General features: G+C 40.6%; 1 protein-coding gene across 1 annotated transcript in view; it reads right to left on the bottom strand.

The window, feature by feature from the left end:
* The window catches only part of SLC17A6 (solute carrier family 17 member 6), a 33,872-nt gene extending 7,245 nt beyond the window's left edge, over nucleotides 1-26,627 (bottom strand). The window contains exons 1-8 of the mRNA XM_058546312.1: nucleotides 26,266-26,627; nucleotides 25,954-26,206; nucleotides 24,353-24,471; nucleotides 8,296-8,410; nucleotides 7,104-7,191; nucleotides 6,490-6,576; nucleotides 3,249-3,391; nucleotides 430-579 (exon numbers count right to left, since the gene is read on the bottom strand). Coding sequence (XP_058402295.1) covers nucleotides 430-579; nucleotides 3,249-3,391; nucleotides 6,490-6,576; nucleotides 7,104-7,191; nucleotides 8,296-8,410; nucleotides 24,353-24,471; nucleotides 25,954-26,206; nucleotides 26,266-26,627 — 1,317 coding nt within the window. The remainder of the gene's footprint in view (nucleotides 1-429; nucleotides 580-3,248; nucleotides 3,392-6,489; nucleotides 6,577-7,103; nucleotides 7,192-8,295; nucleotides 8,411-24,352; nucleotides 24,472-25,953; nucleotides 26,207-26,265) is intronic.
* Between the last annotated feature and the right edge of the window lie 88 nt (nucleotides 26,628-26,715).

The following is a 26,715-nucleotide window of genomic DNA, read 5'->3' as shown; positions in this document are numbered from 1 at the left end:
TTAGCCAGATGGATTTCTGAGAGCAGTGAAGAACAGTTAGATTGGTAATTATATAAATGCAAGTCCATTTCAATAAAATACTTGATCATTCACTGTTACATTGTCTCTGACCTGAGATGTACACAAAGTTATGTTTATTTACAGGGAAAAGTTTGCACTGCTGGCTACCCAACTGAGATGTAAGTTGCATGAGGGCAAAGACTAAGTTTGTTCTGTCTGTAGTCCCAGCAATAAAGAGGAGTTTCTAGCAGAAGCTGAATGCAGCAGACACTCAAAGACCTTCTTAGTCTTTGTTTCCCAGAAGTTATTTGTTGAATGAATAAATGAATAACTCACGAAATTTAGAAGATAAACTCTCGGCAAAGGAACTTAATATTCACTTAAATACAAAAATAATGCACTAGTTGAATAAGGATAGTTTTTACCTACCTTGCTGATTTCAAATCCAAAGACTTCCTCAAAATATGCTGGCTGACTAATAAGCAATAAATAAAAAGTCCAGCTTCTGCAGAAGTTTGCAACAATTATTGCATAGACTGGCATAGATGTAAAAAATTTCCTCCATGGAGTCTTGAATTTCTGAAATTCAAAAAAAAGCCATTCTGACCGTTGTAAATATTTTCTAACTTAAGTGGGAATAATAGGTGCCATAGATAAAAAATTTCTAGTGACAGTGTTATAGATGGATTCAAAAAGTGCAGATTTTTTTCTTAAAAAATTCAATGTGTTCTTGGAAAATGATACCACATGAATGTACTTATTTCATAGAAAATAAAAATGGTCAAATACAAGAATCTATATTATAGTATTATATTTGTATAATAAATAACTTCAGAATATTATTAGAAGTAAATAACCTTTTCCTGCTGGGAAGGTGTTTCTTTTATTCATACCAGGATCATCTCCACTAAGAACTTTATTCTTCAAGTCACAAAACACTTCCTCAAACGTAAAAGAAAAGTATCTAATTTTATACCTTAAAAAATTGTTGGGGGCTGTAGGAGTTACGGTATTCTGATAACATTCTGCTTATTAAACTAGCCGTTTACTTCACAGGTGTGTTTAGTTTATAAAAATTCAGCAAGCTGTTTGCTTATTATTTGTGCATTTTTCTGTATGTGTGTTATATTTAATTAATTGTTTTTGAGAAAAAAGAGAGACTTAAGAGACATTACAGTCAGCCACAATGTGTGATACTTAATTGGATCCAGACTCAAAGCATATAGCCACAAAAGACATGAATACAGACTAAGTATTAGAATTTGGACTGGGTATTAGAAATTGGAATATGATCTGGATATTACATAATGTTAGGAAATTATTTTAATTGTGTTACATATGATGATAGTACTTGGATTGTGAAGGAGAATATTCTTATTTTTCTAGAGATACATGTGAAGTATTTATGGATAAAGTGTTATGATACCTCATTTACTTTGATATCATTCAGCAAAAAGAAAAATGAAATAAATAAGGCAAGATGTTAACAACTGCTGTGTCTATGCAGTGGATACATGTGTGTTCCTGTGACTATTCTTGCTGCTTTTGCTGTATATTGAATTTGTTCACAATAAAAAGTTCCCAATAACTAAAGTACAAGTTCTGTTCCCACCTGATCTCATTTTTAAAAATTTACTTTGAAGCTACAGGAAGGTATACAATGTCAGTGAGAAGTAAAGTATTGTGTTTAGAAAAGCAGTAAGGTATAGAAAACAGGGAGTTTGAGATTATCTAGGCTTTTTTATCAACCTGCGGCTGTTCTTTTTGGGGGTCATTTCCAGAAACTGGTTTTCACTTAGACTAAATTTCTGATTGTTTTCAAGTTTATGCCTGATCTAGACACACAATCTCTCAAGAACTGGTAAATAAAATAAGTATATTTAACTAATGAAGATATAGGCTGATCGGATTATTTTTGTCTAGAAATTGATGCTAAGTTCTAACCTCTCCATAGGTCAGTCATATTCAGCTTCTGCCGGCAGTGGCTACAGCTGGTGGGCACCAGCGCACATTGCCAACACCCACCCCATCCCCACACCACCAGTTGTTTCTTGAGTAGCCACCATTAGAAAGAAATTATCAGTCCATTTACAGAAGGAAACAGGAAGGGGAAAGTTCTAATGTCGGTCTATTCAGTTCCTGGAACAACTATAATGTAAGGATTTTTTTTTTTTTTTTAAGTATGGAAGTTTAACTTCTGAATGATAACCAGCGTGGGATTTTTCTTATTGATTAAAGGCCAGGAAACACTCGGCAACAATGAGTGACAGATCTTTTCACCTAGGACGAGATGGCAAAGACAGGCCTTCTCTAACAAATGAAGTAGAGAATCAGAGCTGGAATAAAATACAGTTAGAATGGAAGGAGCAGCCTTGAAAACAAAGAGGAGAAGCTTAATGTATAAAAGGCATTGATTCCTTAGCCAGTGTGTGGTACCGCCAACTCTTAGCATAAGGAAATTGAGTTACTGATTTTGTACTGAATTACTGAAACTGTCTGAATACATTACTTCTGCTTACCAGGTTCTTTTTCTTTTTTATGGTATCAGATGGCTACTTATTAATGACTATTTGTGATATGTTAATGTCATATGGACTAAAATATCTGCATTTTTGACATAGAAATGCATTTCTCTTTCCATAGGCAAATCCTGTCTGAGAAATCAAATCAGAATCAGAAAAAGGCTTCACAACATTGTCTTTATAATACTTGATCTGCATGATAATAATCTCAAAAAATGGTAACATTTTATCAATTGTATTGAGAATATTTGTCAGCTATCTATTATTGGCATTCTAATGCTTTAGTATTTCCTAAACCACGTATAACTAAATATGCATGTATAAAATTTAAATTTGGAATATTCAATAAACAAAAAATAGCCCTTTTATGATGGTATTAGGGCATTTGGCATTTCCTGTAATCTAAAATTAACAAATATTGGCTGAATTTATTTAAATTATAGGCCATATTGAACTGTTCTTAAAAACTTGCTTAGGTTTACAGTCATAGCTGTAATCTAGGTAAAATCTGAAGACGCTTAAGATAAATAAAAAAATGAAATTGTAGATGAAGGAAGTAGCAATCATTTCTAAGTAAGTCAGGGAATATGGATGGAGTAAATGAAACAATAATGATTGATACCAAATTAGTTTTGCTGAATAGGGAATTGCAAAATAGTTTGGTTGGTCGAAGGGAGGTGAGATGGAGAATAAGAATAGGAATATACACCATAATAAAGTTCTTACTTCCATTGCACCTAAAAGATTTGCACTCTCTCCAATGCTTTCTTCTATGTACCTACGTTCTTCATCTGTAATAGTAGGATGCTTTGCAGGACTCTCGTAAGACACCAAAAGCCAAAACATGTACCAGATCATTCCAAAGCTTCCTGCAAGCAAGAGTTCAAAAGAAGGACATCAAAGAAAACCATCATAAATCCTTCCATTTAACATCATTTGCTGGAATAAAACTACAATAATCATGTGACAGACACATTCTATAGCAGGTGAATTCAAGCTTATATTTCTCCAACTGACTTTAGCCAGCTCTACCTGTCTTTTGCCACTAGACTTCCAGCTTCCTGAATGCTAATCTTGTAGTATTATCTCTTCATCACTATTAAATAATGCCGATACACAAGAAACTCACAATAAATAATTATTGAATGGTGTGGTTTGGAACATATTCATACACCCAACAACATTTACTGAGCAACTACTGTCCCAGGCACTCTGCTAAGTGAGAGAATTATGATGAACAAGATAAAATTCCTATCCTCAAAGAACTTTGCTGGGGGTGAATCCTTTTATTACTTGCCTGCCTTGAATATATAAGAGTAGTCTGTGTTTCTAGAGAAAAGAAATGCTCATTTTCCTTTCCTGTTGGCACTTCCAGATCTAGTAAACAGACTATTAAATAAAACCTGGAAGATTATTTTAGCCTAAGTGGCTATTGTACATGAAAACATGGGCTTCTGTTATTAATGCAGTAACATCTAACACCTGATGTGACTGTATACCATATTATTTTCAGCATATACTATTGCCTATTGATCATTCTTTGGGTAGATGAAAGTTATAAATTCCCATGCAAAAAATTGTTTGCATGTTCTTTTTCATCCCCCTCTTTGTTTAGCACTTTCATCACTAAAATATGCCCCTATTGTGCAATATAAATCTGGAAGCATTAATAATAGAAAGAATTTCAAGTGATTTATTCTGGTTTCTCAGCAACTGGTCATTTCACTTTTGCCTCCTACTGTTTCTTTTTCCCTTGGGTAACAATCTAAATGCCCTTGATCTCTATAATACTTTTTCTTTTGCCTGTTCAATCTCTAAGTATTCCTTAATCCCACAGCTTCTGATGTGCCATGCTCCCTGTAATTACTGACCATGACAGCAAACACTCTTTCGGGTCAGATAGTGTGTGAAAATTCAACACAGTGTAGTGATTATGGCATAGGGCTCACCCGGATTCAAATCCTGTCTGTGTCATTCATTAAGACACATGATCCGATCAGTAACTGAAGGCTTCTAAACCTCCACTATCAAATGAGATAATAATGTCTTTTTTACAAGATTGTGGCAAAGAAAAGTTAAAGGAGATAATGCATAAAACAATCATCACAGTGGATGGCACAAAATAAGCACTCAATAACTGAGAGCTCTTGTAATTATCATTACCATTAACTGAACGCATCCAAAGCACCTCAGATTATATGCGTCTTTTTTTTTTTTTTTCACTTTTATTTTTGTGTATTGCAGTAACATTGGTTTATAACATTGTAAAAATTTCAGGTCTTTTTTAACTTAAGCCATTATATAAGTCTTATCTCATTAATTTTTAAAATATCAATATTGAATGTGTGGCTCAAAGACCCAATTTTACCTACAAACTGCAAGTAGCCAAGTGCTATGATCTATTTTCAGATTATCCAATATTTAAACTTTGTACCATTCAATGATAAATATTAAATCAGATATAGCTCGAAATAATGAGACTGGCTTTCATGAGTGCTCTGTGGAAATTGGTATTCTTACTTTAAAGTCATCTTATATCTTCAACTAAGTATGGACTATGGCACACATTAGAGGATTTAACGGGTGGCCATCCCAATTTGTACTATACACCCTACAAACAAGTGCTTTAAACTTCTTTGAATTATGGACTGTTTTGAAAATCTAATGAAAGATATGGATTAAAATCTGATAAAAAGATCTCCCCAGAAAAAAAATGTACAAATGCGTGTCTGGCTTACTCTTTAGGGCATTCGTGAATCCCAAACCCATCCACGGCCTTTGATCCAAGATAAAAGCCCTGCTATAAAGTACACTTAACAACATTCTGCAAACAGATTTTGCTCCAATGAGAACATTTCAAAATGGGAATGGATCGTGGCAAATTTGGAAGAAGCCAGATACTGTTTTGTTCTACCGCATGGCTTCCTAAATCTTTCAGATTCTCATGCCCATGCCCAAAGGTGGTATTGATCAGTGAGAACATGAGCTGAAATCCATCTCTCTCATATTTCTCCTTTCCTCTTTATTAAGAAATGGTCTCTTAGAGAGGACTTTAGGGCTAATTTCAAGTGGTAAGCTTTCAGCTTCTGGTTAGAAAGTGAACAGAAAGGGAGTTTGAACTTAGGGTTTCTTGTCATTTTTTATTTCCACTTAGGGGCTTAATCTCCTTTAACTGGGGAATGAGGATTAAATGTGCTGCTGCTGCAGCTGACTGCTAAGATTCACCACGAAATCAGGTTGTTGCATCAGCACTGCTCTCACCTCCAGCTTTCTACCCACCTTCAGTCTGGAGGAGGCAGGGTCAGGGAAATGACCAGGAAAGGAGGCGCCAAGAAGAGAAGTGGGTGCTGCCTGGCTCTTTCCTCTTACTCAGCTCTGAATCAAAAGCTAGTTTGATTTTTTTCTTCATAATCAAGGATAATATATGTCATATATCACAAGGTTTCCATCAGCAATATGGTTGCTTTCTAAAACAATAAATTACAATGTGGGGGAAATCATGGAGATAGAACATTTTCCTTGATCTTCTCGGAATATAGAGAAAGGATTCTTTTTTGTGTGTGTGAGGAAGATCAGCCCTGAGCTAACATCCATGCTAATCCTCCTCTTTTTGCTGAGGAAGTCTGGCTCTGAGCTAACATCTATTGCCAATCCTCCTCCTTTTTTCGCCCAAAGCCCCAGTAGATAGTTGTATGTCATAGTTGCACATCCTTCTAGTTGCTGTATGTGGGACGCGGCCTCAGCATGGCCGGAGAAGCGGTGCGTTGGGGAGCACTCGGGGCGGAACCCGGGCCACCAGCAGCGGAGCGCACGCACTTAAACGCTAAGCCATGGGCCGGCCCAGGGAAAGGATTCTTAATGAAAAAACAAATAAATGAGTAAAGACAGAAGTATATTCAGTGATCTATTTCACTGTTTTAGTTTATGCACACTTCTTTTAACTCTATTCTGTAGAAATGCAACATACCATAGACATAGAATACGGAAGACCAGCCGGTATACTGTACGAGAATGCCAGCTAATGGCATCGCAATCACAGCTCCTGCGTAAGAACCTGAAGTAGAGGGAGGACAGGAGGAAGGGAAGGGAAGTCAATAGAAATTCTTGACTTCATCTCATTTTTCTTGGTTGGCTCACAACTTGCACACTCAGGTGCATGTGTACTCACACCCATACACCTCTAAACACATACATATGCCATGTACTGAGCCAGGAATACAGGAAAACACAAGTGGATATAACCTACTTACCCAAGACACAACAGAGGGTTAAAAATAATACAAGACAATAATAAAAAATAAATTGAAAAGACTATAATAAAAATCATTCATGAATATATTTGAAAGCCTAGATGAAACGGATGAATTAGAAAAATACAAAACACAAGAAGAAATAGAGGATTTAAGGAGACCAATAAGAATTAAAGAAATTGAAATGGCAGTGAAAAACCTTCCCTCATGTACACACACAGACACACACACCCCAGATGGTTGTACAGGTGAGCTTTACCAACTTTCAGTTCTTATCCAAGTTGTTCCTGAACTTTTACCGACCATAACTACTTCTGTGCACAGGACTCACCACAGAAGGAGGTGGTTGCCAATCTACTCCTCTCGAGAGGAGGGGCCCATTTGCTCCAGATCCCATGACATGCTGGGTAGGTGACGCCCTGTGATAGAGGAAGACATGTATCACTATTTAGGATCCAGGATCATTGGAAAAGAAGCACATTCCCTTCTCTGATGCTGTTTCCTTAGGATGGGCACAAGGAATCAGGGAAAGCTGCTACCCTTGGGTTTTTGCTGATGCCCTGAAATTCCATTTTAAGAACTTTCAGCTCAGACCAGGTAAGACATGACCTCTTTTTAGTGAACTGTTCAAATTCTCCCTACCCTTTAAGTCTTCCTTCTGCTTCAATTTTCTTGTGATTAAGGCAAAGGAAAAGACTCTATATTACTCAGTTCATCTGCAATTCTGAACAGTTTGAGAAATTTGGGAGGCTTTTTTGTGAGGCATTAAACTCAGTGGTTGCCAAAAATAGGGAATCCATACAAAGGAAGGTAAAGCTTAAATCCTTGAAGCTCACACTTCCTAAAAGTCATGTCTAGAACTTAACACCTTTAAAATAATTATCCTTTTTCTGTTATTTTGATCCTATCATTTTTCTTTCTTTTTGGAGAGAGAGGAGACTGTTTTCAGTGACTTAATACTTTATCTGATTTATCTACTCCCACCATACTCCATGGAAAGAGAAGAGGCAACAGGTAGGCCAATCTTAAGGTTTTAAATGATATTCTTTCAACGGCTATAGGTTGATGGAGCAAAAGTCAATCACTAGAGTCAGATGCCCAAAGAATATGCTCAATGAAATATTTTACTGAAAACTCAAACCATGATTCAAGGCCAACAGAGACTTCGTATAAAACTCACAAAAAGTATTAATTCAGGGTTAGCAACAGTGAAGGACGGACTCAAAAATTCTTATCACAACACATTAGCAAAAGTGCCCGTTCTTTTTTTTTTTTTTGAGTCAAATACTCACTAAACATTTCTTTATTTGCACCCGATTCTAGCGAAAAAGAGGTAAGCAGTCACAGTTGTAGTTCAGCGTCATTCAAAGACAAGATATCTGATTGCCTGACTTTCTCAATTTTTTTAACACGATGACACACAACCTAGTAAAATATATTTGTTTGTAGATCAAGACAAAGATAATCTGTTGGTTCTTGTTAACACGCCAACCTTAAGGTGATGTCATCCTGCAGTGCCATACCTCAACCAGTCCCTGCAATATCCTGACAGAGATGACACACCCATAATGCACTCTGGCTGCTGACGGGATCAGCATATTCAGGGTGGAGGTAAGAAGGATGGCAGCTCCGAAAACCCTGAAAAAGAAAAGGAGATAATAGATCTAAATTTCTCAGGTCAAGCTAATTACAAGCAATTTTAAGGTAGATTGTTTTTTCTAAAAAAAATTAAATATGTTCTGGACTTGATTGACTCGCCACTGCTAATAAACACTTGGGCCACATTGAAACGCTACGTTATTTGAAGCACAAGAAACAAAAGAAGGATCCAATAAACCTGGGTAAACTTACTTGTATTTATTTTCTTCAGAGATCTAATTACAAATTGCAACTATTTAATGAATCATTGTATATGTTTTTGGTCTATATCTCAGTCTATAATGTAAGATGCGTAAGGGCAAGAACTGGTTTTTTGGATACACTGTTACATCCTCGATACATAGCACAGTGCCTGACACTTAGGAGGTTCTTATTGAAGAGTTGTTGAAAAAATGATAAATGCCTGAATGGAGTTGTGTCTCCCATTATATAACTATTTGCAACTTCTCCAGAAGCTGCATATACATAAAAATTTTATGAACGGAATCATATTTTGAATGCCACAAGAAATCTCATGATGAGATCCCACAGCACATGTTTTTATAATAGAAATAACTATTACTTAATATATCTGTCTCAGGTTTTCTTTCTTTTTGTGTGTGGGGGTGGGTGCAGGGATTCTGTTTGAGGTCACCTCTGGCTGCATGCATATATAAAACGATTCAAGAAAGAATTGCTGAAAATATGGCACAAACACCTTTATCCATCTGCAAGTAAAAATTCCATTCCATCATTAAAAAAAATATTCCATCATGTTCATACTAAGCAAGAGAAATATCCCCTTAACTGGGTAACTTTAGAAATATTCTCTTGCAGAGAAGTTTTGGGACACACTGTCTCTAGTGAGCTAAGCTGTGTGTTCTGTGCAAGTTTTCTTAAATCGAACATTGAGTCTTGAATTCAGTCAAGATGGTTGCCTCCTAGAAGCTCTAATTCTTCCAAGCACCATTAAATGTAACTGTTAAAGACCTGAGCTTCTGAAAGGGGCCTTGATCATTATCAATCTGCTGCTGAAATCTGAGAAATGACCTTACGAAGGGCTGAAGTGGATCAGCTCTTTTTCTATGAATCATAGGTTGGGTCAAATATTTTTGTTTACTTGATGCAACCTAACATCCGCCTGTCCTCAGTGGCTTCTCTCCGCTGCGGTAAATAGTCTCTCAGGAGGTGAATGTTCTGTTCCATTCTTCCTCCGTGCTGTTTAGTGAATAGGCATCTTTGGGTTTGAGTCAACGTATAACATTTCTTAAATGTTTGGCACAAAATAGAAGCTTTCTATTTCTAGAAATGATTACTTCCTTTAAAATGCCACACACTCAGTGATACTACACTTCACCAAATATGGATTTATTTTTCAGAAAATAAATGCAAAAATCCGATAATCTGTCTTTATAAGAATCCAAAATTGTTATAAAAATTGATTTAAAATGTATTTTAATTCTTGATTATTACTTTTATCTTGAAAGAATTTTTACCCCTCTTAAGACGGAAATCTAAATGTTCTTGTGTGCAAGAACCGGAACACGTTGGAGGTTTCCCTTAGGGCTGGGAGGACACAGGAGGGAGCGTGTGGGGTACATTTCCTGGGCCGAGCGGTATATGGTGCGTGTTGCCAAAGTCCAGTGAGGCGAACACATCTTTCCACTGTGCTGGGAGTGTGCGTGTTGGACCTGTGCAACAGACAGGATGACGGCAGAAAGGGCAAGTGACACAGGAGCTTGGGTCCTACGGTAGGCTGTCTGGGTACTGGCACTTGTGTTGACTGCATCTTTCTGTAGATCCACTCACTTTGCTTATTATCCTCGATGATAATGAGACTGAGACTGCTTAAGGCTTTAAGGATAACAAGAACCAGAGCTACATATTGCTACAGGAGTTTGGAAAGTGTTTATATAAGTTATGCATCCACCCTATTCAGCCCTTTGGAATAATTCCTTCAAACTGTCGCCCATGAACCCGCTGCACCAGAATTCCCTGGAGTGCTTATTAAAAATGCGGATTTCTCACTCTAGACTTTCCAAATCAGAGTGTGCTGGGAGTGAAGCCTGGAAACTTGTGTTTTAATAAGAAGTGCAAGTGATAACTTTGCATGCTAAGGTTTGCAAAAAAACACCGTAAGGTTTTTATCCAGGTGTGTCTAATATGTGTGTCTTTTCTAATAATTTTTTTGAAGCTATGATGCATGAGGTTTATTTTCTATGACTATAACTGTCAATTATCACTTTCTTCCTTTTTGAAGGGTTTTTAAATACTGCTATCTCTAGTTAAGCTGGAGAGAGATGAATTTTACTCACTCTTTAGTTCAGAGTTGCTCAACCTCCTCGCTATCGATATTTCAGGATGAACGATTCCTTGTTGCGGGCACTGTCCTGTGTGTTATGTGATGATTAGCAGCACCACCCGGCTTTTACACACCAGATGCCAGTAGCATACGCCCCCAAGTTGTAACAACCAAAAATGTCTCCGGCAATTGCAAAATGTCCCCTGGGGGACAAAGTCAACTTTGTAAACTGAATCATTTATGCACTATTGGTTGAGTGCACACTATAGTGAGATCTAAATTTAATAAGTGCTTATCCAAATTTCTAGACACCATGCTGACACTTCACATGCCATAAAATCCACAACCGCCTGACAACCCAATGACTCAAGTATTATTAATACACCCATTTTATAGGTGAAGAAACTAAACCTGAGATAAGTGAAATCACTTGCACAAGTTGTTAACTAGTTCTAAATAGAGGAGCTCTGTTTCAAATCTAGTCTGTCTGATTCCAAGTCCAGTGGGTTTTGCCACTAGGATTTACATCTGATTATGCACATACTATGTAGTTAATAATGTGTTTCAGGATTCTAAATGTAAATTTAAATAATAGTCTTCACAAAGCTACTTGAAATCACCCTACTATTCCTGAAATAGAATGTCAATAGATCACTTTCGATGTTTCCTTTCCACTCTTGCCCTGAACAGTGTTTCTAATTATATAATCTTGTGACATTTCTAAATGCTTCCTACTTTTAAGTTTCTTAATTCCTTTAACCAAACCTTTTTTATTATTAGTGGTCATTGCATCATAAAAATGCAATTACTTTTTTCTCACTATTTAAGAATAGAATCCATCAAACTTTTCAGAACCTCATCTTCTTTTTTAATTTTATGTATTATACAAATCAATATCCATGTAATTAGAATTCTGATCATCATAATTCTGGCCCAATATGGGAAGCCTTTACACTTTTTTTTTTTTTACTGTACTACACACAGCCAAAATTGGAGCAGCCACCTCATTCAACATTCATTTGTGCATTCACACTCCAAATCTTCGTGAGACTATATTTAGGGCAGGGTACTGTGCCGAGGAGAAGGGAGCTAAAACCTACAAAGTGCTTACTACACTTTCTCCACCTATATTAATTCATTTAATCCTCACAACTGTCTGAGTTACACTTTCCTCTCATTTTACAAATAGGAAAATGGAGACAGAAAGACTGTGCGAGAAAAAAGCAAGCAGTAGAGCTGAGATTTGGAGCCAGGGCTCTCTGACCTGAACACCTGTGCTCTTTCATCTATACAATGCTACCAGGCACTCAGAGGAAGACCAGGATGGCCCCTAGTGTAGTAGGAGAGAGAAAGAGAGAGACAAGCAGCCAAGAGGCAATTTATGCCAAAGGCCATAACAGGGGTACAAATGGAAAGCAAAGGAGGGAAAAATCCATTCTAGCTGGGTGACCAGGAAGCAAACCTTTCATAGGGAAACTTTCAAGTTGGGCCTTGGAAGATGAATATAAAAAAGAAGGAAGAAATTCCAAAAAGAGGAAATGGATCAGCAAAGGTTCAAAAAACAGAAGAGATTACATTATATGTCAGAAACCAGGGCTGGACATGGTGGTACAGGTGAGCAGGAGAAGTAAGAACATTGGGAAGGGGATGATGAACCAGGAAGGTGTGAGGAGGGTTTGAGGAAATGCAGAGTGGACAAGGAAGGGCAGGGCAGAGGCCATAAGTCCACGACATCTTGGAGATGATGGAGTTTAGGGCGATCATAGAGGATAATCGATGATTATGCCCCTAAAGGGAAGTAAATATGCAGCTTACTAGAATGTAGGACGAGGGATCTGCGAGGCCAGCAAGACAGAAGGTGATCAGGATTCACGTAACGTCAGGCAAGATGATGGTTTGCAGAGGACCGAGGAGCCAAAGGCACTAACGGTGGTACAGAAAAAAAGGTGGGCGGGGGGGCGACATAAATATGGTACAGAAATCTTTGAAAGACTCTAGCTTTGTCATTTAATAACTACATGACTGGCAAGTTAACCTCTCTAGGCTTCTGATTCCTTGTCCATAAAAAGGGCAGTGCTGTGTGATGTCAAGAGCATGCTTTCTGGGCCAGATGGCGTAGGCTCAAAGTTCGCTTCTGTCACTTGTTACTTGAGTGATGTTAAGCCGTTTATTTTAATATCTAAGCCTCATTCCTCATCTACAAAATGAGGATATTAACGGAACCTATGAGTTATAACACATAAAGCACCCAGAAGAATGTCTGGCACACTCTAAGCATTTAAGCAGTGTTAGGACTTGTATAATGACGAAATAAATATATTACATTTCATAGGATTTCTGTGATGCTAAGTGAAATAATGCACCTAAAGGCTTGGTCTGGTGTCTGGCACATAAAAATAAATCCACAAATGTGAGTCAGTCAAAAAGAAACAATACTAGCCAATGATTATTGAATCGCTAGTGTGTGCCAGTCACTGTTCTAGACTTTCATTTGAAACTCAGAGCAACAATATTAGAAAGCTACTACTGCTATCCTTACGTCATAGATAGAATAACCAACTCCCAGCGAGTTTAAGTAATTTGCTAAGGTCACATAGACATTGAGGGGACAACTATGGTTTATATTGACTCAGTCTGGTTGTGGATCCTAGGTACTTAACCACTAAGCGCTACTGTACTTTCATAGCAGCATGACTAAGACCAGCACTAACAGTGCCAGCAGCAGCAGATAAAAGAACAAAAACTTTGAAAGACAAAAACACTATTGAAAGATGGATGGTCACAGCAGTGGGGGGTGAGAGCAGGACTCTCCCCATCCCTCCTACATTCTGAAGTAAGCAGTTAAATGGAGAGGCTCATTCAGGGAGGGTTTTGTCTTTTTACGCACAAAGTTTAGGTTTCAAAAAAGAAATGGAAGAAATAGTAGAACCAAATACACAAAAGTGCCAGAATATAAAATGGATTACTGCAGTGATTTCCAGACTTTATCATGCATGATAATCACCTTAGGGGGCTTGTTCAAACACAGACTGCTGATTGGGGAGGTTAGTGGGGTAACTAGGGGTCTGCATTTCTAACAAGTTCCCGGGTGAGGCTGATTTTACTTTTCCTGACTTGAGAACCGTTGGTTTGGTAGTACCATGCTAGATATTCCTCCTACGCATCACAAAAGGGACAGATCTAGGGCGGGGGGAGTGGTCCTAGAAGGAACAGAGCTACACAGGGCTTACCTCTTATTACGGGGGAGCGGCAAGGGTAGAATGGAAACACCTGCTAAAAGGGACAAAATCCTTGACAAAACACAAACGGTAATGAGATCATTTGATCAAGGCCCGAAGTGAAGCTCTCTGGCCTGGTTTTGACTGTCCTCATTGATCAACTTGACTGAGCAGGTGCCATATTTTTCTTGGGGACAGATCAACAGCATGACACAATATTAATTAGGAATACACTATCTGTGGTTACACTGTATGAATTCAAATTCCAACTCTAATTTCTTACTAGGCATGACCCTGGGCAAGTTGTGGTGACTTAAATTCTCTAAGCCTCACTTTCTCCAACTGTAAAACGGAGGCAAGTTTTCACACATCAAAGGATTTTCATGAAGATTAAATGAATCGATTATGAAAGTGGACAGTGTCCGGTTCATAGTGAATGGATTATAAATATCAGCTATCGTTATACAGAAATTTCCTAACATTCAATAGCGTTTTCAGAGAATTGTTATTCTTTTGTCCTTTCTTCCAGAATGTTTTTGCCCTGATTAAATATGCTATTTCTGTGATGATGGATTCAGAGGTGTTCCATGTCATCCTGAAATTCTAGCAGCTTAAAGTTCATGAAGACATAGAGGCAGAATTCTATCCCCATTCTGAATTCATGGAATTAAACAAAACGCATCAGCCTCTTGATCTGTGCCTGAATAGTCCAACTAAAATATCTGACAGGAAACAAAAAATAAAATTGACAGCCTTCTGTAAACCAATTATACCTGTTTTGCTATCTCCCCACCCTTACTCTAAATACCTACCCACCACACACACACACACACACACACACACACACACACATCCCTCTCTTTTCCAGCTAATCTCCTCTCTCAGACGTTCCTCAAGCACCATAGAGCACTTTTACAAGACGTAACCCAGGAGATCAGGTGTTCTCCCATCCCCTGCCTTATTTGTGTCTCTTGGAGAATACAGTCCAGGTCTTTATTGCACTTCTTCAAACCCCGTGATGCTAGCAGGATGTTTTGTGTACAGCAGGCTCTTAAGAGATGACCACGCAGTTACTTTTCATAAAGACTTTGAATAGAGGGCAAGGGTGACTTTCCTTCCTGAGGTATATGTAGGTGACAACAGATCTTTCTTCTTTGAACCTTCATTATCCTGATATCCTTGTCAGTCAATTAACTGTTCATATGTTTTTGAGCTTTTGATGGGGACAAACTGCTATTCTGGGAATCCTAATAATCCTAGGAAGCTGAGTGATGGTCATAGAATACCTGTAGGATGGCAGCTATGGACTAGAATTTACAGTACTCCTGTGGATAAATCCTCACTTGAGATAGTGGCTGAGTTCAAGTACATGGCCCAGTCTGGCCTCATCCTTAAGCTTCCAAACAACACAGTAGAATCTCCTGAAACCAATTGCCATTACACTTGCTGTTCATCACAGCATCTTCATGAGCCTCTGAAACCACTGTCTCTGAACCTCTACTTTTAAAATTAAATTAGGTGGTAATGCCTCAGGTGATATATAGTCCTCTTAAAGAATCTCACTGTTTATCAATACTTAACACAGTTGTGTATATTGTATTATGATTGGCAGTCATCATTCTTGTTTACCCTGATGTTACAAAAACAAACATAAGCACTGAATATATTTTTGATATCTCCACAGACAGAAGGAAATAGATTATATACCAAGAAACATTTCATAATCATGTGAGTTTCATTATCTGGAGCACTGGTCTCAACTTTGACACGTAATTGCATTTCACATCACTGCTGCCCTGAAAACAATACCTGCCATGATGTGTTTTTCAAGTTTATCTTCTGATCAAAAGACTTGTCTAAAAGTTGAAATTATGAAAATAAATAAATCTTTTCAATTATTCTATAGCCATGCTCTTTCCTATTGACCGATCTTAGCACTAAATAATACAGTGATTTTTTTTTTTAAAACACACACAGTAAAGCTATTCAATAGGAGAAATGTGCTTAGAAAAGAAGCACATCATCTGAAATCAGACATACCAGGCTTCATAGCCCAGCTCTTCCTCCTACCAGCTAGTGATCTTTGGGAAAATAACTCGGCTCTTCTGTGTTCAGTTCTCTCACAGGTAAAAAGTGTGAGAATGTTTGCCCGATAGAGTCACTATGAGGAAGGAAGATGATGTACTATATAAAAAGGTTAGTAATACATAAATTTATTATTCTATTCAATTCTAATTTCATCTGCCTTTCGAAATGGAGAACTAAGGCAATTATGAAGACAATTTAGGATTCATATCCTCTCTCTTCCCATCTCCAATACAAATGTACTATTTAGGGAAAGGTGGAAATTTTATCCCTGAAGGATCTACTTCAAATGGATTGAAAAGCCCTCCTGATATTCACTCACTCCTCTCCACTTCACAAGGGTGGAGCATCTCTTCTCTGTTTCCACTTAGTTGAGATGGCTTTCCATTTTTCCCCATTTTAATCTAAAAGCTAGATTTCTAGACTCTTGTTAACTGCAGGAAGGAGAAAGCTGTTGTCCACTCCATCATATATAATTAAGTGACCACATGTTACGGCTTGACTTCAGTAGGCCTGAAGAGAACATTTGTGCTGTTTCTTCACTTCATTTTTACAACCTTTTTGTCTTTTGAAATTCCAGTGTAGACTTTTTCACGTGCATTTTCACTGTTTCTCCATAGGCTAAATGTTAAATTTTATAACATATCAAATAAGAATGTAGTTTATCTGAGAATGTTTTAATGAATTGGCGACTATAGAATAGAAATTTAAGACTCTATTCAATACAATTAACCAATTACACATTTGTAAAATTAATCTGACTTCTGATTTATATTCTGAGTTTTTGTTTTATTTTAGTTTTTGCTTTATAATCCATTTCACTTAGGAAACTCACTCAAGTTCTGATCACCACTTCTTCCAAGTAAAGGTGAATAATGTGTGAGAAAATAAAGAAATACTATACACAAAAAGACATTTTCTAGAAATAAACAAATTTCCCCAAGTAAATATTTCCCCATTTTTTTACTTTCTGAATTGTCAATCTAGGGTGTCTGTAATATCAGGCAGTGTTTATATCAGTATATTCATGTTTATATCAGTACTATATGTAAAAGTAAACCACCAATGAAAATTCCAGCAAATTACACAAATTTTTTCAGCAACAAAATACATTATTGCTTTTACTGAACAAATCATCAGACTATATAGTTACTAATTAGATAAATATTGATGAACTTGAAGTTCCAAATAGTAAGTTGAATCTCAGATAGAATGATATTTCATTTTGCTTAAAGTCCTTCTCCTTATAATTGGCATCTAAAGAGCTACCTTAAAAACCCACTCCTGGTCTGACTATAAGTCAGAGATGGGCCATTAGTAATTGGGTTGAGAAAAAATAAAAGCAAAAAAGTGTGCAAACTAAATGTAAAAAGTCTTAATTTTTCTATGCCTTAAGAACAGAATTAGAAACTGATGGGTACTCTTGATTTCTCAAAGAACATCATTATAATCTCTGTGACAGAAAATAAGGGCCATTTGCTTATTAAGATTGCTTTTCAAAATGATAAACCACATGAAAGCTACTTAAAATTGTTGTTTTCCTCATGATTTCCTCCACAGCAAATGACATACTAAAATGAATTCAATATGCTTATTTTTAAGTTAAAATCTAATTTCTACTTGTTTTTCCACTGCTTGTTACACACACACACACATACATACACTTCTTTCCTCCTTTTTGTCTTATAGTCTGAAATGATTATATTATCTTACATAGAATCACTTTAAGAATACTGGTGTGTGTGTGTGTGTGTGTGTGTGTGTGTGTGTGTGTGTGTGGTAGGAGGTTCTATATTACTAAACAGATTGCCAAAACTGAGAGGCATATAGTATCCCTGATATAGAAATATTTGGAAAAACAAATGCAGTTGCTGAACGCCTGCCTCACCCCACCTCAAGATTAACATCCGGTGTGGGCCCGAGTGACTTAGCTGTGAGATTCCCAGTCATGCTCTTTTTCTATGACCCACAGCCACAAACACCCTCACTTGTCAAGCCCACTCCACAAGGATTTGCCTGGAAGAGGTGACAGAAACACTGGTGACTTGTCACTTCTACAGATGATACCCATTTTCCCTGAATCAATCAATCAGTTTCCATTTGGGCAGTGGCTCGTCACCTAAGAGGGAACCAGTGTTCCTCACCTTGGGTGCAGCACTAATCCCCTCCTAGAGGGTCTGTAGGAAGAGACTGGTTCAGGCTGGTTAATCTGTTTAATCTAATCAAGTCTGGGCTCAGGCACCTCCCTTTGTCACATCTGATGCCCCCACTCCCATATTAAAAAAGGAATACACAGGCACAAGCCAGCCCTCTGGGTCCCTTGGTACATTATTAAGTTGTAAAAATGACTTCATCACTCATGACAGAGAAATGAGACAGCCCCAACAGTGGCATATGGCAGCGGGAGAATCATTCTACCAGCTGCCCACCTGACTCTCTCCTCCCTCAAAATCATGTCCCTCCCCTCCAGAGGCTGCCCCTGCATTGCATAGTAGGACGTGGCAGCCTCGGGGGAAGCCAGAGCTAGCAAGGGGTGAGAGGAGAGGAGGGGGGAAAGAGAGAGAAGCTAGTGTCAGCACACCACGTGCAAGCCCTTGGGGACCCCTCCCCCTCACGATCCATCTATTCATCCTGTGGAAAGGGTATTTTCTTTTGTCAGAAAAAGGAAAGCCTCTTCTGCATTGCCCTAGATACCTACCCTATAGGGCCCACAATGGGAAGGCAGCTAGATGTTTGATAGGCTGCTAGAGGGGTGAAATAGAGATAGTCACCTCTGGCCCTAAAAGACTGGATGCTATAAACGGTTTTTCCGTCATAGCAGGATGGTGGTCCCTTGCAGCAGGCTTTATGTTCATAGCCCGAATTCTTTTCTCACACAAAAGGAATTTGCAAATGTTTCTTACTGGAAGGGTTAAGGAACCCCTGCTTGCAATGGATGTTGCAATGGATAGGTAAGTAGAGAGGAAAAAAAAGATGACAGATGATTGATAGATAGATAGATAGATAGACAGACAGATAGATGATAGAGTATATTTGTGTGTGTGTCTGTGTGGTGATGAGACTTAAGAATTCACTTCCAATGCTTATTCCAATAAATAAAGCACATCCTCATTGTTTTATTTCTGGGAAGAAAAAAGACAGAATAGCGCCGGTAAAATCATTTCTTCCTGGGCTTAAAATATGAAGTTGTTGTGTTTAAAATATCTATGTACCTCTCTTTCTGAAAATCATTCTCACAAGAGGATTTTTCATAATCAGGCAAGCCAGGATATTTACCTAAAGTATATCAAATTTCATTTTTATAAATGCAAATATACATTAGTAACAGTTTTAAAATCCATGCATTTGAATTTGTTCATTTTTAAGTATAAATTACTCTCTCTTTTATATGAGTAGTATGAATTGAATAGTTTCAATCAAAATCCCAAGGAAGAGACCTTCTCCTTTGCAGACAAAAGATCTAAACCAGACCCAGTCATGCTCAAACCTCTGCAATCTTCCAGGAGCCCAAACTGCCAAAGAAAAAGTTCTCAATACTATGTTTTCTTCTACAGAAAATCACACTCTTCATTTAAGTCATTATCAAGTTTGGATTTTGCCTTTTGCAGAGAAGGGAACAGAATCACTCATGCTGTGGCCAAATATTTTGGGAGGCAGTACACACACAAAAATACAGTATGTTTCTCCTGCCACAAAAATCTAAGGATCCCTTGGGCCTGCGAAAGGCTTCTCTCTCTAATTCATGGACTTCTGTCCCAGATTTGGAGCATGATATGTTGTAGGCACTCACTCCTAGAGCAGATGGCTCAGCCTGCTGCTGAAAGTGAACTTCGGATGAAGTGCATAAGACCAGGCAGAGATGTTCAGTTTCACTGGAGAGAGAACCTGTGGTCACGTCTTACAGGACACCTGAGTTTTAGTCACAGTCTCTTTGTGACCTTGGGCAAGTCACCACCTCCCTGATTCTCTGTTTCCTTTCCTGGTCTGTAAAAAGGGAGGATTGGATTAGACGAGCCCTGTCCAGCTCTAACATAGGTTCTTCTTGTTACAGGGGGTTCATTCTATGCTACAGACACATGTGACTCTCAGTCTCTTATTCAAAGAAAGAACTATTTTTCTTTAGCAAAAATCAAGTTAGAAACTCAAGAAATACCTGAAAAGACAAAATGTTGCACTAGGAACTCAACCCTCTTTAAATAAAGGGTAGGGTAGGGGGATGTAAATGGTAACTTGCAGCAGAGAAATCTAACCTCAAGCTCAAACATATTTCTCTAAGAGTGTTTACAATACCTGGCTAGAATTCAAAGATTGCATGCACTGAATTACCAGCACTCTCTATACGCTGGGCTAAAAATATTTTTTAAGACAGCTCTTTAAAAGCCTTCAAATGAGACTTATGGCAATAGCAGTGAACAATAATTTTAATTGTGAATAATGTGTATGGGAAAATAATTTTAAAGGCAGAAATCTGACGTGAAAAGAGGCATTTTTTATCACAACGGAAATCATCCTTTTGCATTACTAATACTGAAGGCAAATTTAAACACAAGTAATGCCAAATGGTCATAGGAGTTTTTTCTTTCCATTTTTTTTCTGAATTTAAGATTTTATTAATAAGAAATGATAACAGCCAACAATTATTGAGTGCCAGGCACTTCTAAGAACTCTACACACACTCTTATTTAGCTGTTGTGACAGCCATATTAGGCAGGCACTTGGATTATTCCCCTTTTATAGAAATATAAACTGAGGCTCAGAGAGGCAAAATAATGTTTATGTCATTCACTTATTAAGTAGCACATTCAGGTGTCTGAACCCACACAGCTTTGCTGCAGAGTCTCTATCTTAACCACTGTGCCATCCTGCCTTTTATAAAAAGCCCAAAAAGCTTTGTTGTGATGTTCACATTATTTCTTCAACAAGCCTCTACCCTGGGCCAGGCACTCTTTGAGATGCTAGGGATACAGCAGCGATAACAACGTGGACAAAAGCCGCCTGCAGTTCTGGAGCGAGCATTTCACTGGAGAAAGGCAGACACTCAACAAACAGGTAAACAAGTAAAATATTGGTACGACAGGTTGCAATAAGTGCCATGTAAAAAATTAAAGCAGGATTGGGAAATCAGGAGGACAGGAGCACGATAGGGAAAATGTTTCAGCAGGGTTTAAGTAAAATTGCCACCTAGACAGAGGCAGGAATAGTCTTTGTGAATACAATGTCATCATTAACATAATGTTGACCGAACTTCCTTTGGTAAATCTGACCTTCTTTGGTTATGCCCTTTGCAAAAATTCTGTTGTTTCTCCATTAAATACTTGCCCAGGCTCCTCATCACTCTCTAAACTCGAGGTAAAAATAGACCTTAGCAATTTCAGATTTGTAAATATCTGGATTACTGTAAGCCCCATGTCCTGTATTGTTTAAAGCCCCCAACACCTTTTTATCACCTTATTACACCTTATTCAATACGTTCTCATATGAAAACATTACAGGTTTTGTGAGGAGTCTTCCTTTGATTCCACCCTGAAGCCCTCCATGGAGGTGACTAAATTCCCCAGCCCAGGAGTTGCAATAGCCCTTTAAGGAAAGACAAAGGAAAAAAGGATACAACAGCTCTCCTCAGGACTGAGTTTCCTCCCCCAACCCCTCCCTTCAATGAGCAGGAAAGCAAGAATATTTAGACTTTGACCAGAAAAAGGACCAAGATTCTGTATTCTGACCGAGAGTGGGGCTGTTTTTGCTTAATCCATAAAATGGAAAAGCCCAACCCTCGCTGTTTGTTTTTCACTGAGAAATTTGGCAGGAGGTGTAGCCAGGACCCCTTCTCTCCTGAGGCTCTTTCCACACCCCTTAGGTCCTCTACTCAGTTCTGCCCAGAACAGTGGTGGCAGACACTTTCCAAAGTGAGTGTCCCCAGGACCAACCCAAGGGAGATCTTGTTCTGAACTGAATGATCTATGGAGAGAGGCTTATTCGAATGGGCGTACAATACTTGTAGGTGGAAAACTGGTCTTGCTGTGTTGCTTTTACTGTTTTTGAAAAAGGATCATAATAGGAAATATACATCTTTCAAATCAATTCTAAAAATCTCTCAGATTTTGTGTTAAAAAAGCCTTCTAAGATAAAATTCTATGTAGCATGTATAGGACTAATTGGACATTCACCAACATGTTAATAATAGATGTCTCTGGGTAATTAAATTATAATTTTTATTATCCTTTTTTTAATATATTTTTCTTATTTAGTATTTAATACTTTTATAATCAGAAAAGTGCATGTCATAAATTTTCAAAACCTGTTTTCACAGGTGGCTTCAATAGTATTTGTAATGTTTTGTTATATTTTAAAACATGAAGCGAATATGTCAAAATCCTAAGATGTGATAAGAGAGTTAGTCTATAATCTTTTATTTGTTCATATCTTTTACCATAAATTTTAACTTAATTTTCTCTGCCTTGTAGCACAAAAAACATTGTGTGTGAAAATATTAAGTCTCTCTACCTTGAAAATCCATTTAAAGGTAAGGTGAATTTGGATCCAAGTAAGAGTTCTAAAATTCAGAAATTTTTCCTTTGAGGAAAATCTACCAAATAAATTAGAACCTGAGTCAGTATCAGTCTTCTCTTTACTAAACATTACACAAATGATAGCAATGAGCTTTGCTTTTTTTTTTTTTAAACCAGGAAAACCTGTTTACTGACCTCCCAGTGCTACAGAGAGGGAAGGCTGGGGCATCCCTGGTGGTTTTTGCTGGCAGGAAAATGTTACCATTTTAACATTTGGCAAGCTGAAGGTTTTGACTGCGAAGAAAAGTTAAAGGCACAGCGTTATAATTTCATTTCACATTATATTGAGTTTCTTGTATCATTTGTGGTTTTTGGTGAATTTTTGGATGTTTTCTGCCTGAAGTAAAAATATTTTATATATGTATATTTGGAGTATCTTTCTGGGAAGTTTATTTTGTTTTAGAAAATATTTTTCGGGAACAAAAAGATTCAAGACACTATGCATTAGGGACATGCAAGTCAAAACTGTAACTGTTCATTACTAGTAATATTTAAGGGAATATTTCCTTTACATTTTTCTGCCTAATATCAATTTTTTCTTTGATTTATTCCATCTGTAAAATTGGGTTCTCTACACAATTAATGATTTTCATTTTAAACTGATTCCTTTTTAAAAAGAATATTTTGCCTCCTGTTGGGTCAGAGTGCTAACCATAGTGGTGTCAGAGTAGAGATGATGTTCAAAAGGCACTATCCCTCACCTACTGCACTCTCCTCTTGATATTTTGAAGGACTGTCCAAAAAATCCTCACCCTAGAATCGTTAAGCCTAAAACACATTTCCAAGAATTCCTCCCTGGGCCTTGGCGACGACTGAGAAACCTTGGGCGGGAATGGGATCGTCGGTGACAGAAGTCCCCGGAAGGGGCCTGGGAGATTTCGCCGAGACATGAGGAGGGACCAATTTACAAAGCCGGGGAGGAGATCAAGACTAGAGAGGTGCCCAGTTCTAGATCTCTTCCTGCAAAAATTTGAAAATTTAGGGGGAAGGGAAGGGGTGAAGTCGTAGGTACAAGGTCTGAAGGAAGACCCGAAGTCTTTATTTGGGATCTCTTTGCAGCAATACCTGGAAGGCGAGCGCATATGTTCTTTCTCAGCTTAACAAAGACTTAAGGAGCATTTACCTTCATTTGTCATAGTGCACACGGTTAAGTAAATGAGCTGCCTCTCACCCGCCGGGGGTGGCCAGGCTGTGCTCCTTGACACCCCCACCCTATCCGTCTTTATGCTCATACTTCCGGGAGCCTCTGCAGGTGGCGCTGGGCACACTCCTGGGGGCTGGCGCTAGGACCTCGGCTGCAGCCACCGCAGCAGGGCTGGAGGCCGCTGGACGCAGCTGAGCGCCCTCCCCACCCCCGCCCCTGCTCAGCAGAGCTCATTAACAGGTGGAATCGCACCCCAGGCGCCTGAAATCCCGCCTGCCTCCATAGAAACAAATCCTTCAGACCCAGAGCACCATCTGGGCGGGCTCCCGGGCCGGGCTTTCGACGCGCCCTGGGAGCCGGGCCCCCCGCGGGACGCGCAGGCGAGAGCGCAGCACGGGCCGCCCCACCCTCGGTGCACCCGGCGCCCTGTCCCTGCCCGGCCGCTCCCCGGCCTCAGCTCCCACCTGGCTGTACCGCACGTCGACCATTTCACGAAAAGTGGGTTCAGCCCGCGCAGAGAGGGCGCGGCCGCCCCAGAGCCCAAACCCTGGGAGGACTCGCCCAGGAGTCCCGCCGCTGCCCCAGCTCTGCTGCCCCTTCTGAGGGTCCAAACCCACGACCTGTTACCTGTTGGCTGCCAGCCGAGACGCGATGTAGCCGCCCGGAATCTGGGTGATGATGTAGCCCCAAAAGAAGGACCCGTGGATCATCCCCACGGTTTCCGGGTCCCAGTTGAATTTGGCTTTCTACGGGAGGAGGAGGAAAACGGGGGGAGAAAGACAGCAGTCAGTGCTTGGGCCGAAGACGCACGTGCAGGAGTTCTCGGGCCAAAGAGCCTTCAACCCCCGGGCGACTCCCCGCATTCCGGAGTGGGGCCGCTTAATTGTCGTTCCCTAACGGAATTGAAGCTATACCTTCTTACAGAAAATTGAAAAACAGTGCCCATTTGAAGGGTATTGTGACTAATAGCGAATGTGGGCGCCCTGGCTTTGCTCCCCGATACTGTCCGGCAGATGGGACCCCCGCGATGAATGCGGCATCGTCAGGGCTCCAGTTTGGGGAATCAGGACCCTCCAGGAAGAGATTCCGTTAGCCGCCTGGCCGGGCTCCATTGAGCCGACGCCGGGACGAGGGTGCGGAGGTCGGAAGAGCTGGGGGCAAAAGACGGTCCCTGCAAAATGGCAGTGGGCATGGGCCGAAAGATGTGGAGTAGCCGGGGGAATCTGGGGGAGTCGGTGGAGAGGGCGGGGTTGCTCAGGGGTGGTTCTGAGAGCCGTTGAGGGGTGTGTCTGAAGGGCGAGGCCTAACTCCGCCCTCGCCAGCCTGGGCGGCCCCACAAGGTGAGCCTCGAAGGAAACTGGGGCGAAACGTCTACATCGCAGACGTGCAAGAGCGCGAATCCGCGTGGGGAACTGGAGATGCTTTTTCCCCCTTCGAATAAAATTTTGAAACCAAAATTTTGAAGCCTGAACTTTGCAGGGTCTCCGGGAACCTCCAGGGCCCCGTGGCACTCACTGCTTCCCATCCACCGCCGGTTCCCTGATTTTTCCTCCCAACCCTTGCTCGGCCTGGCTTACGGTCACTCAGCTCCCGAAACGCAAGTCCGGACCCACGGGTTTCTGTGACCTTGACGTTGACCCTCCTCCCCCCGGGCATCTCCCCACACACAACCCACAGACTGAGAGACTGGACTCCCCGTGACCCCGAAACTCCTGCGCTGCGGGTCCTCTCCCGGCCAGTTAGGTGGTCCGCCCCTAAAGGCCCCTGGGCGGAAACTGCCCATATGCGCACAGTTGATTTGACTTGTTTTCTATTTTGTTTCATTTTGATTATTAAGAATATTTGGCGGGAATTGGAGGAAGTCTGGGGGGTGGGCATTATAATTGATATGCTACTCTACTCCTCCGAGTAAAAGAAACCTATTTCCATTTAGATTTAGCGGACATTATTAGGCACCAACTCCTTGTATGAAGTCACTCTTCACAAATACCTAGTGAGCTAGAGGCTATTTTCCACTTTGCAGGTGAGAAAGGAAGGCCCAGGGAGCAGAAGCGACTTGCTCCAGGAGCGAAAAGGGAGGCGGTGCTACGACCGCGGCGCATTCTAAAAGGTCAGTGCGGAAGGGGCCAAGGGAGCATCCTCACCCAGGCCTTCCTCATCCCCAGGGGAAATGTGCTCAAACAGGCGACGTGGCTCTGCGGAACCACGGCCAGCGAGCGGGCGCCCACCTCCTTGACGACCTTGCCCCCGCGGTGGATGGTGCTGTTGTTGACCATGTCCACGATGGCCACGCCCAGGTTGCAGCGGATGCCGAAGGAGATGCAGAAGCCCAGGCCGCTCATGATGGCGATGATGTAGCGACGCGGCAGGCCGAAGCACGTGCAGTCGCACATGGGCGCCTTCTTCTCGGGTACCTCCAGGGGCTTCCCATCTTCCGTCAGCTCGATGGTCTCCCCGGTCTCTTGCTTCTTTTCCAGCACCCTGCGCAGCAGAGCCGGGGCAGGCAAGGACGCCGCGGGTTAGGCACCCCCGACGCCCGCCTGTTCCCAATTCCCGGGTCAGGCCTGGGGGGAGGGGCGCTGACCTCTCCCCCTCCCTCGGGGTTCAGGGTGCTAGGGACCCCTGGCTCAGCCCATTCCCCCCCTCCAGGCTCTCCAGCCTTCGGCCAGTGCCCCTCCCCGCGGCGGCCTCTCTTCAACTTGAATACCTTGTGGCCTACGGCGTGCAGTCCCCATTCCCTCGGGATCCTCCCGCTGCGCCCGGGCTCATCTGCACCGCTTGGGCCTAACTTTCCTGCAGGTCTGCAGTGTGCGAGGGAAGGGGTTACCCGAGCAGGCCTCCTCAGCACCTGTGTAGACGCCTCCCACCTGCAGGGCTTTGCCCCGGCGACAGGCGGTTTCATCCAGCCGCCCAGCCTCCCGCGGGCCCTCCGGTGCCGGCAGGCTCAGCCGCAGCCCTGCCCCGCGGCCCCTTCCTTCCTCCCGGGAGGG

This window comes from Diceros bicornis, chromosome 7 (genome assembly GCF_020826845.1).
Source record: "Diceros bicornis minor isolate mBicDic1 chromosome 7, mDicBic1.mat.cur, whole genome shotgun sequence".
In the NCBI taxonomy this organism is placed as follows: domain Eukaryota; kingdom Metazoa; phylum Chordata; class Mammalia; order Perissodactyla; family Rhinocerotidae; genus Diceros; species Diceros bicornis.
This window is presented reverse-complemented; position numbering and strand designations above follow the sequence as displayed.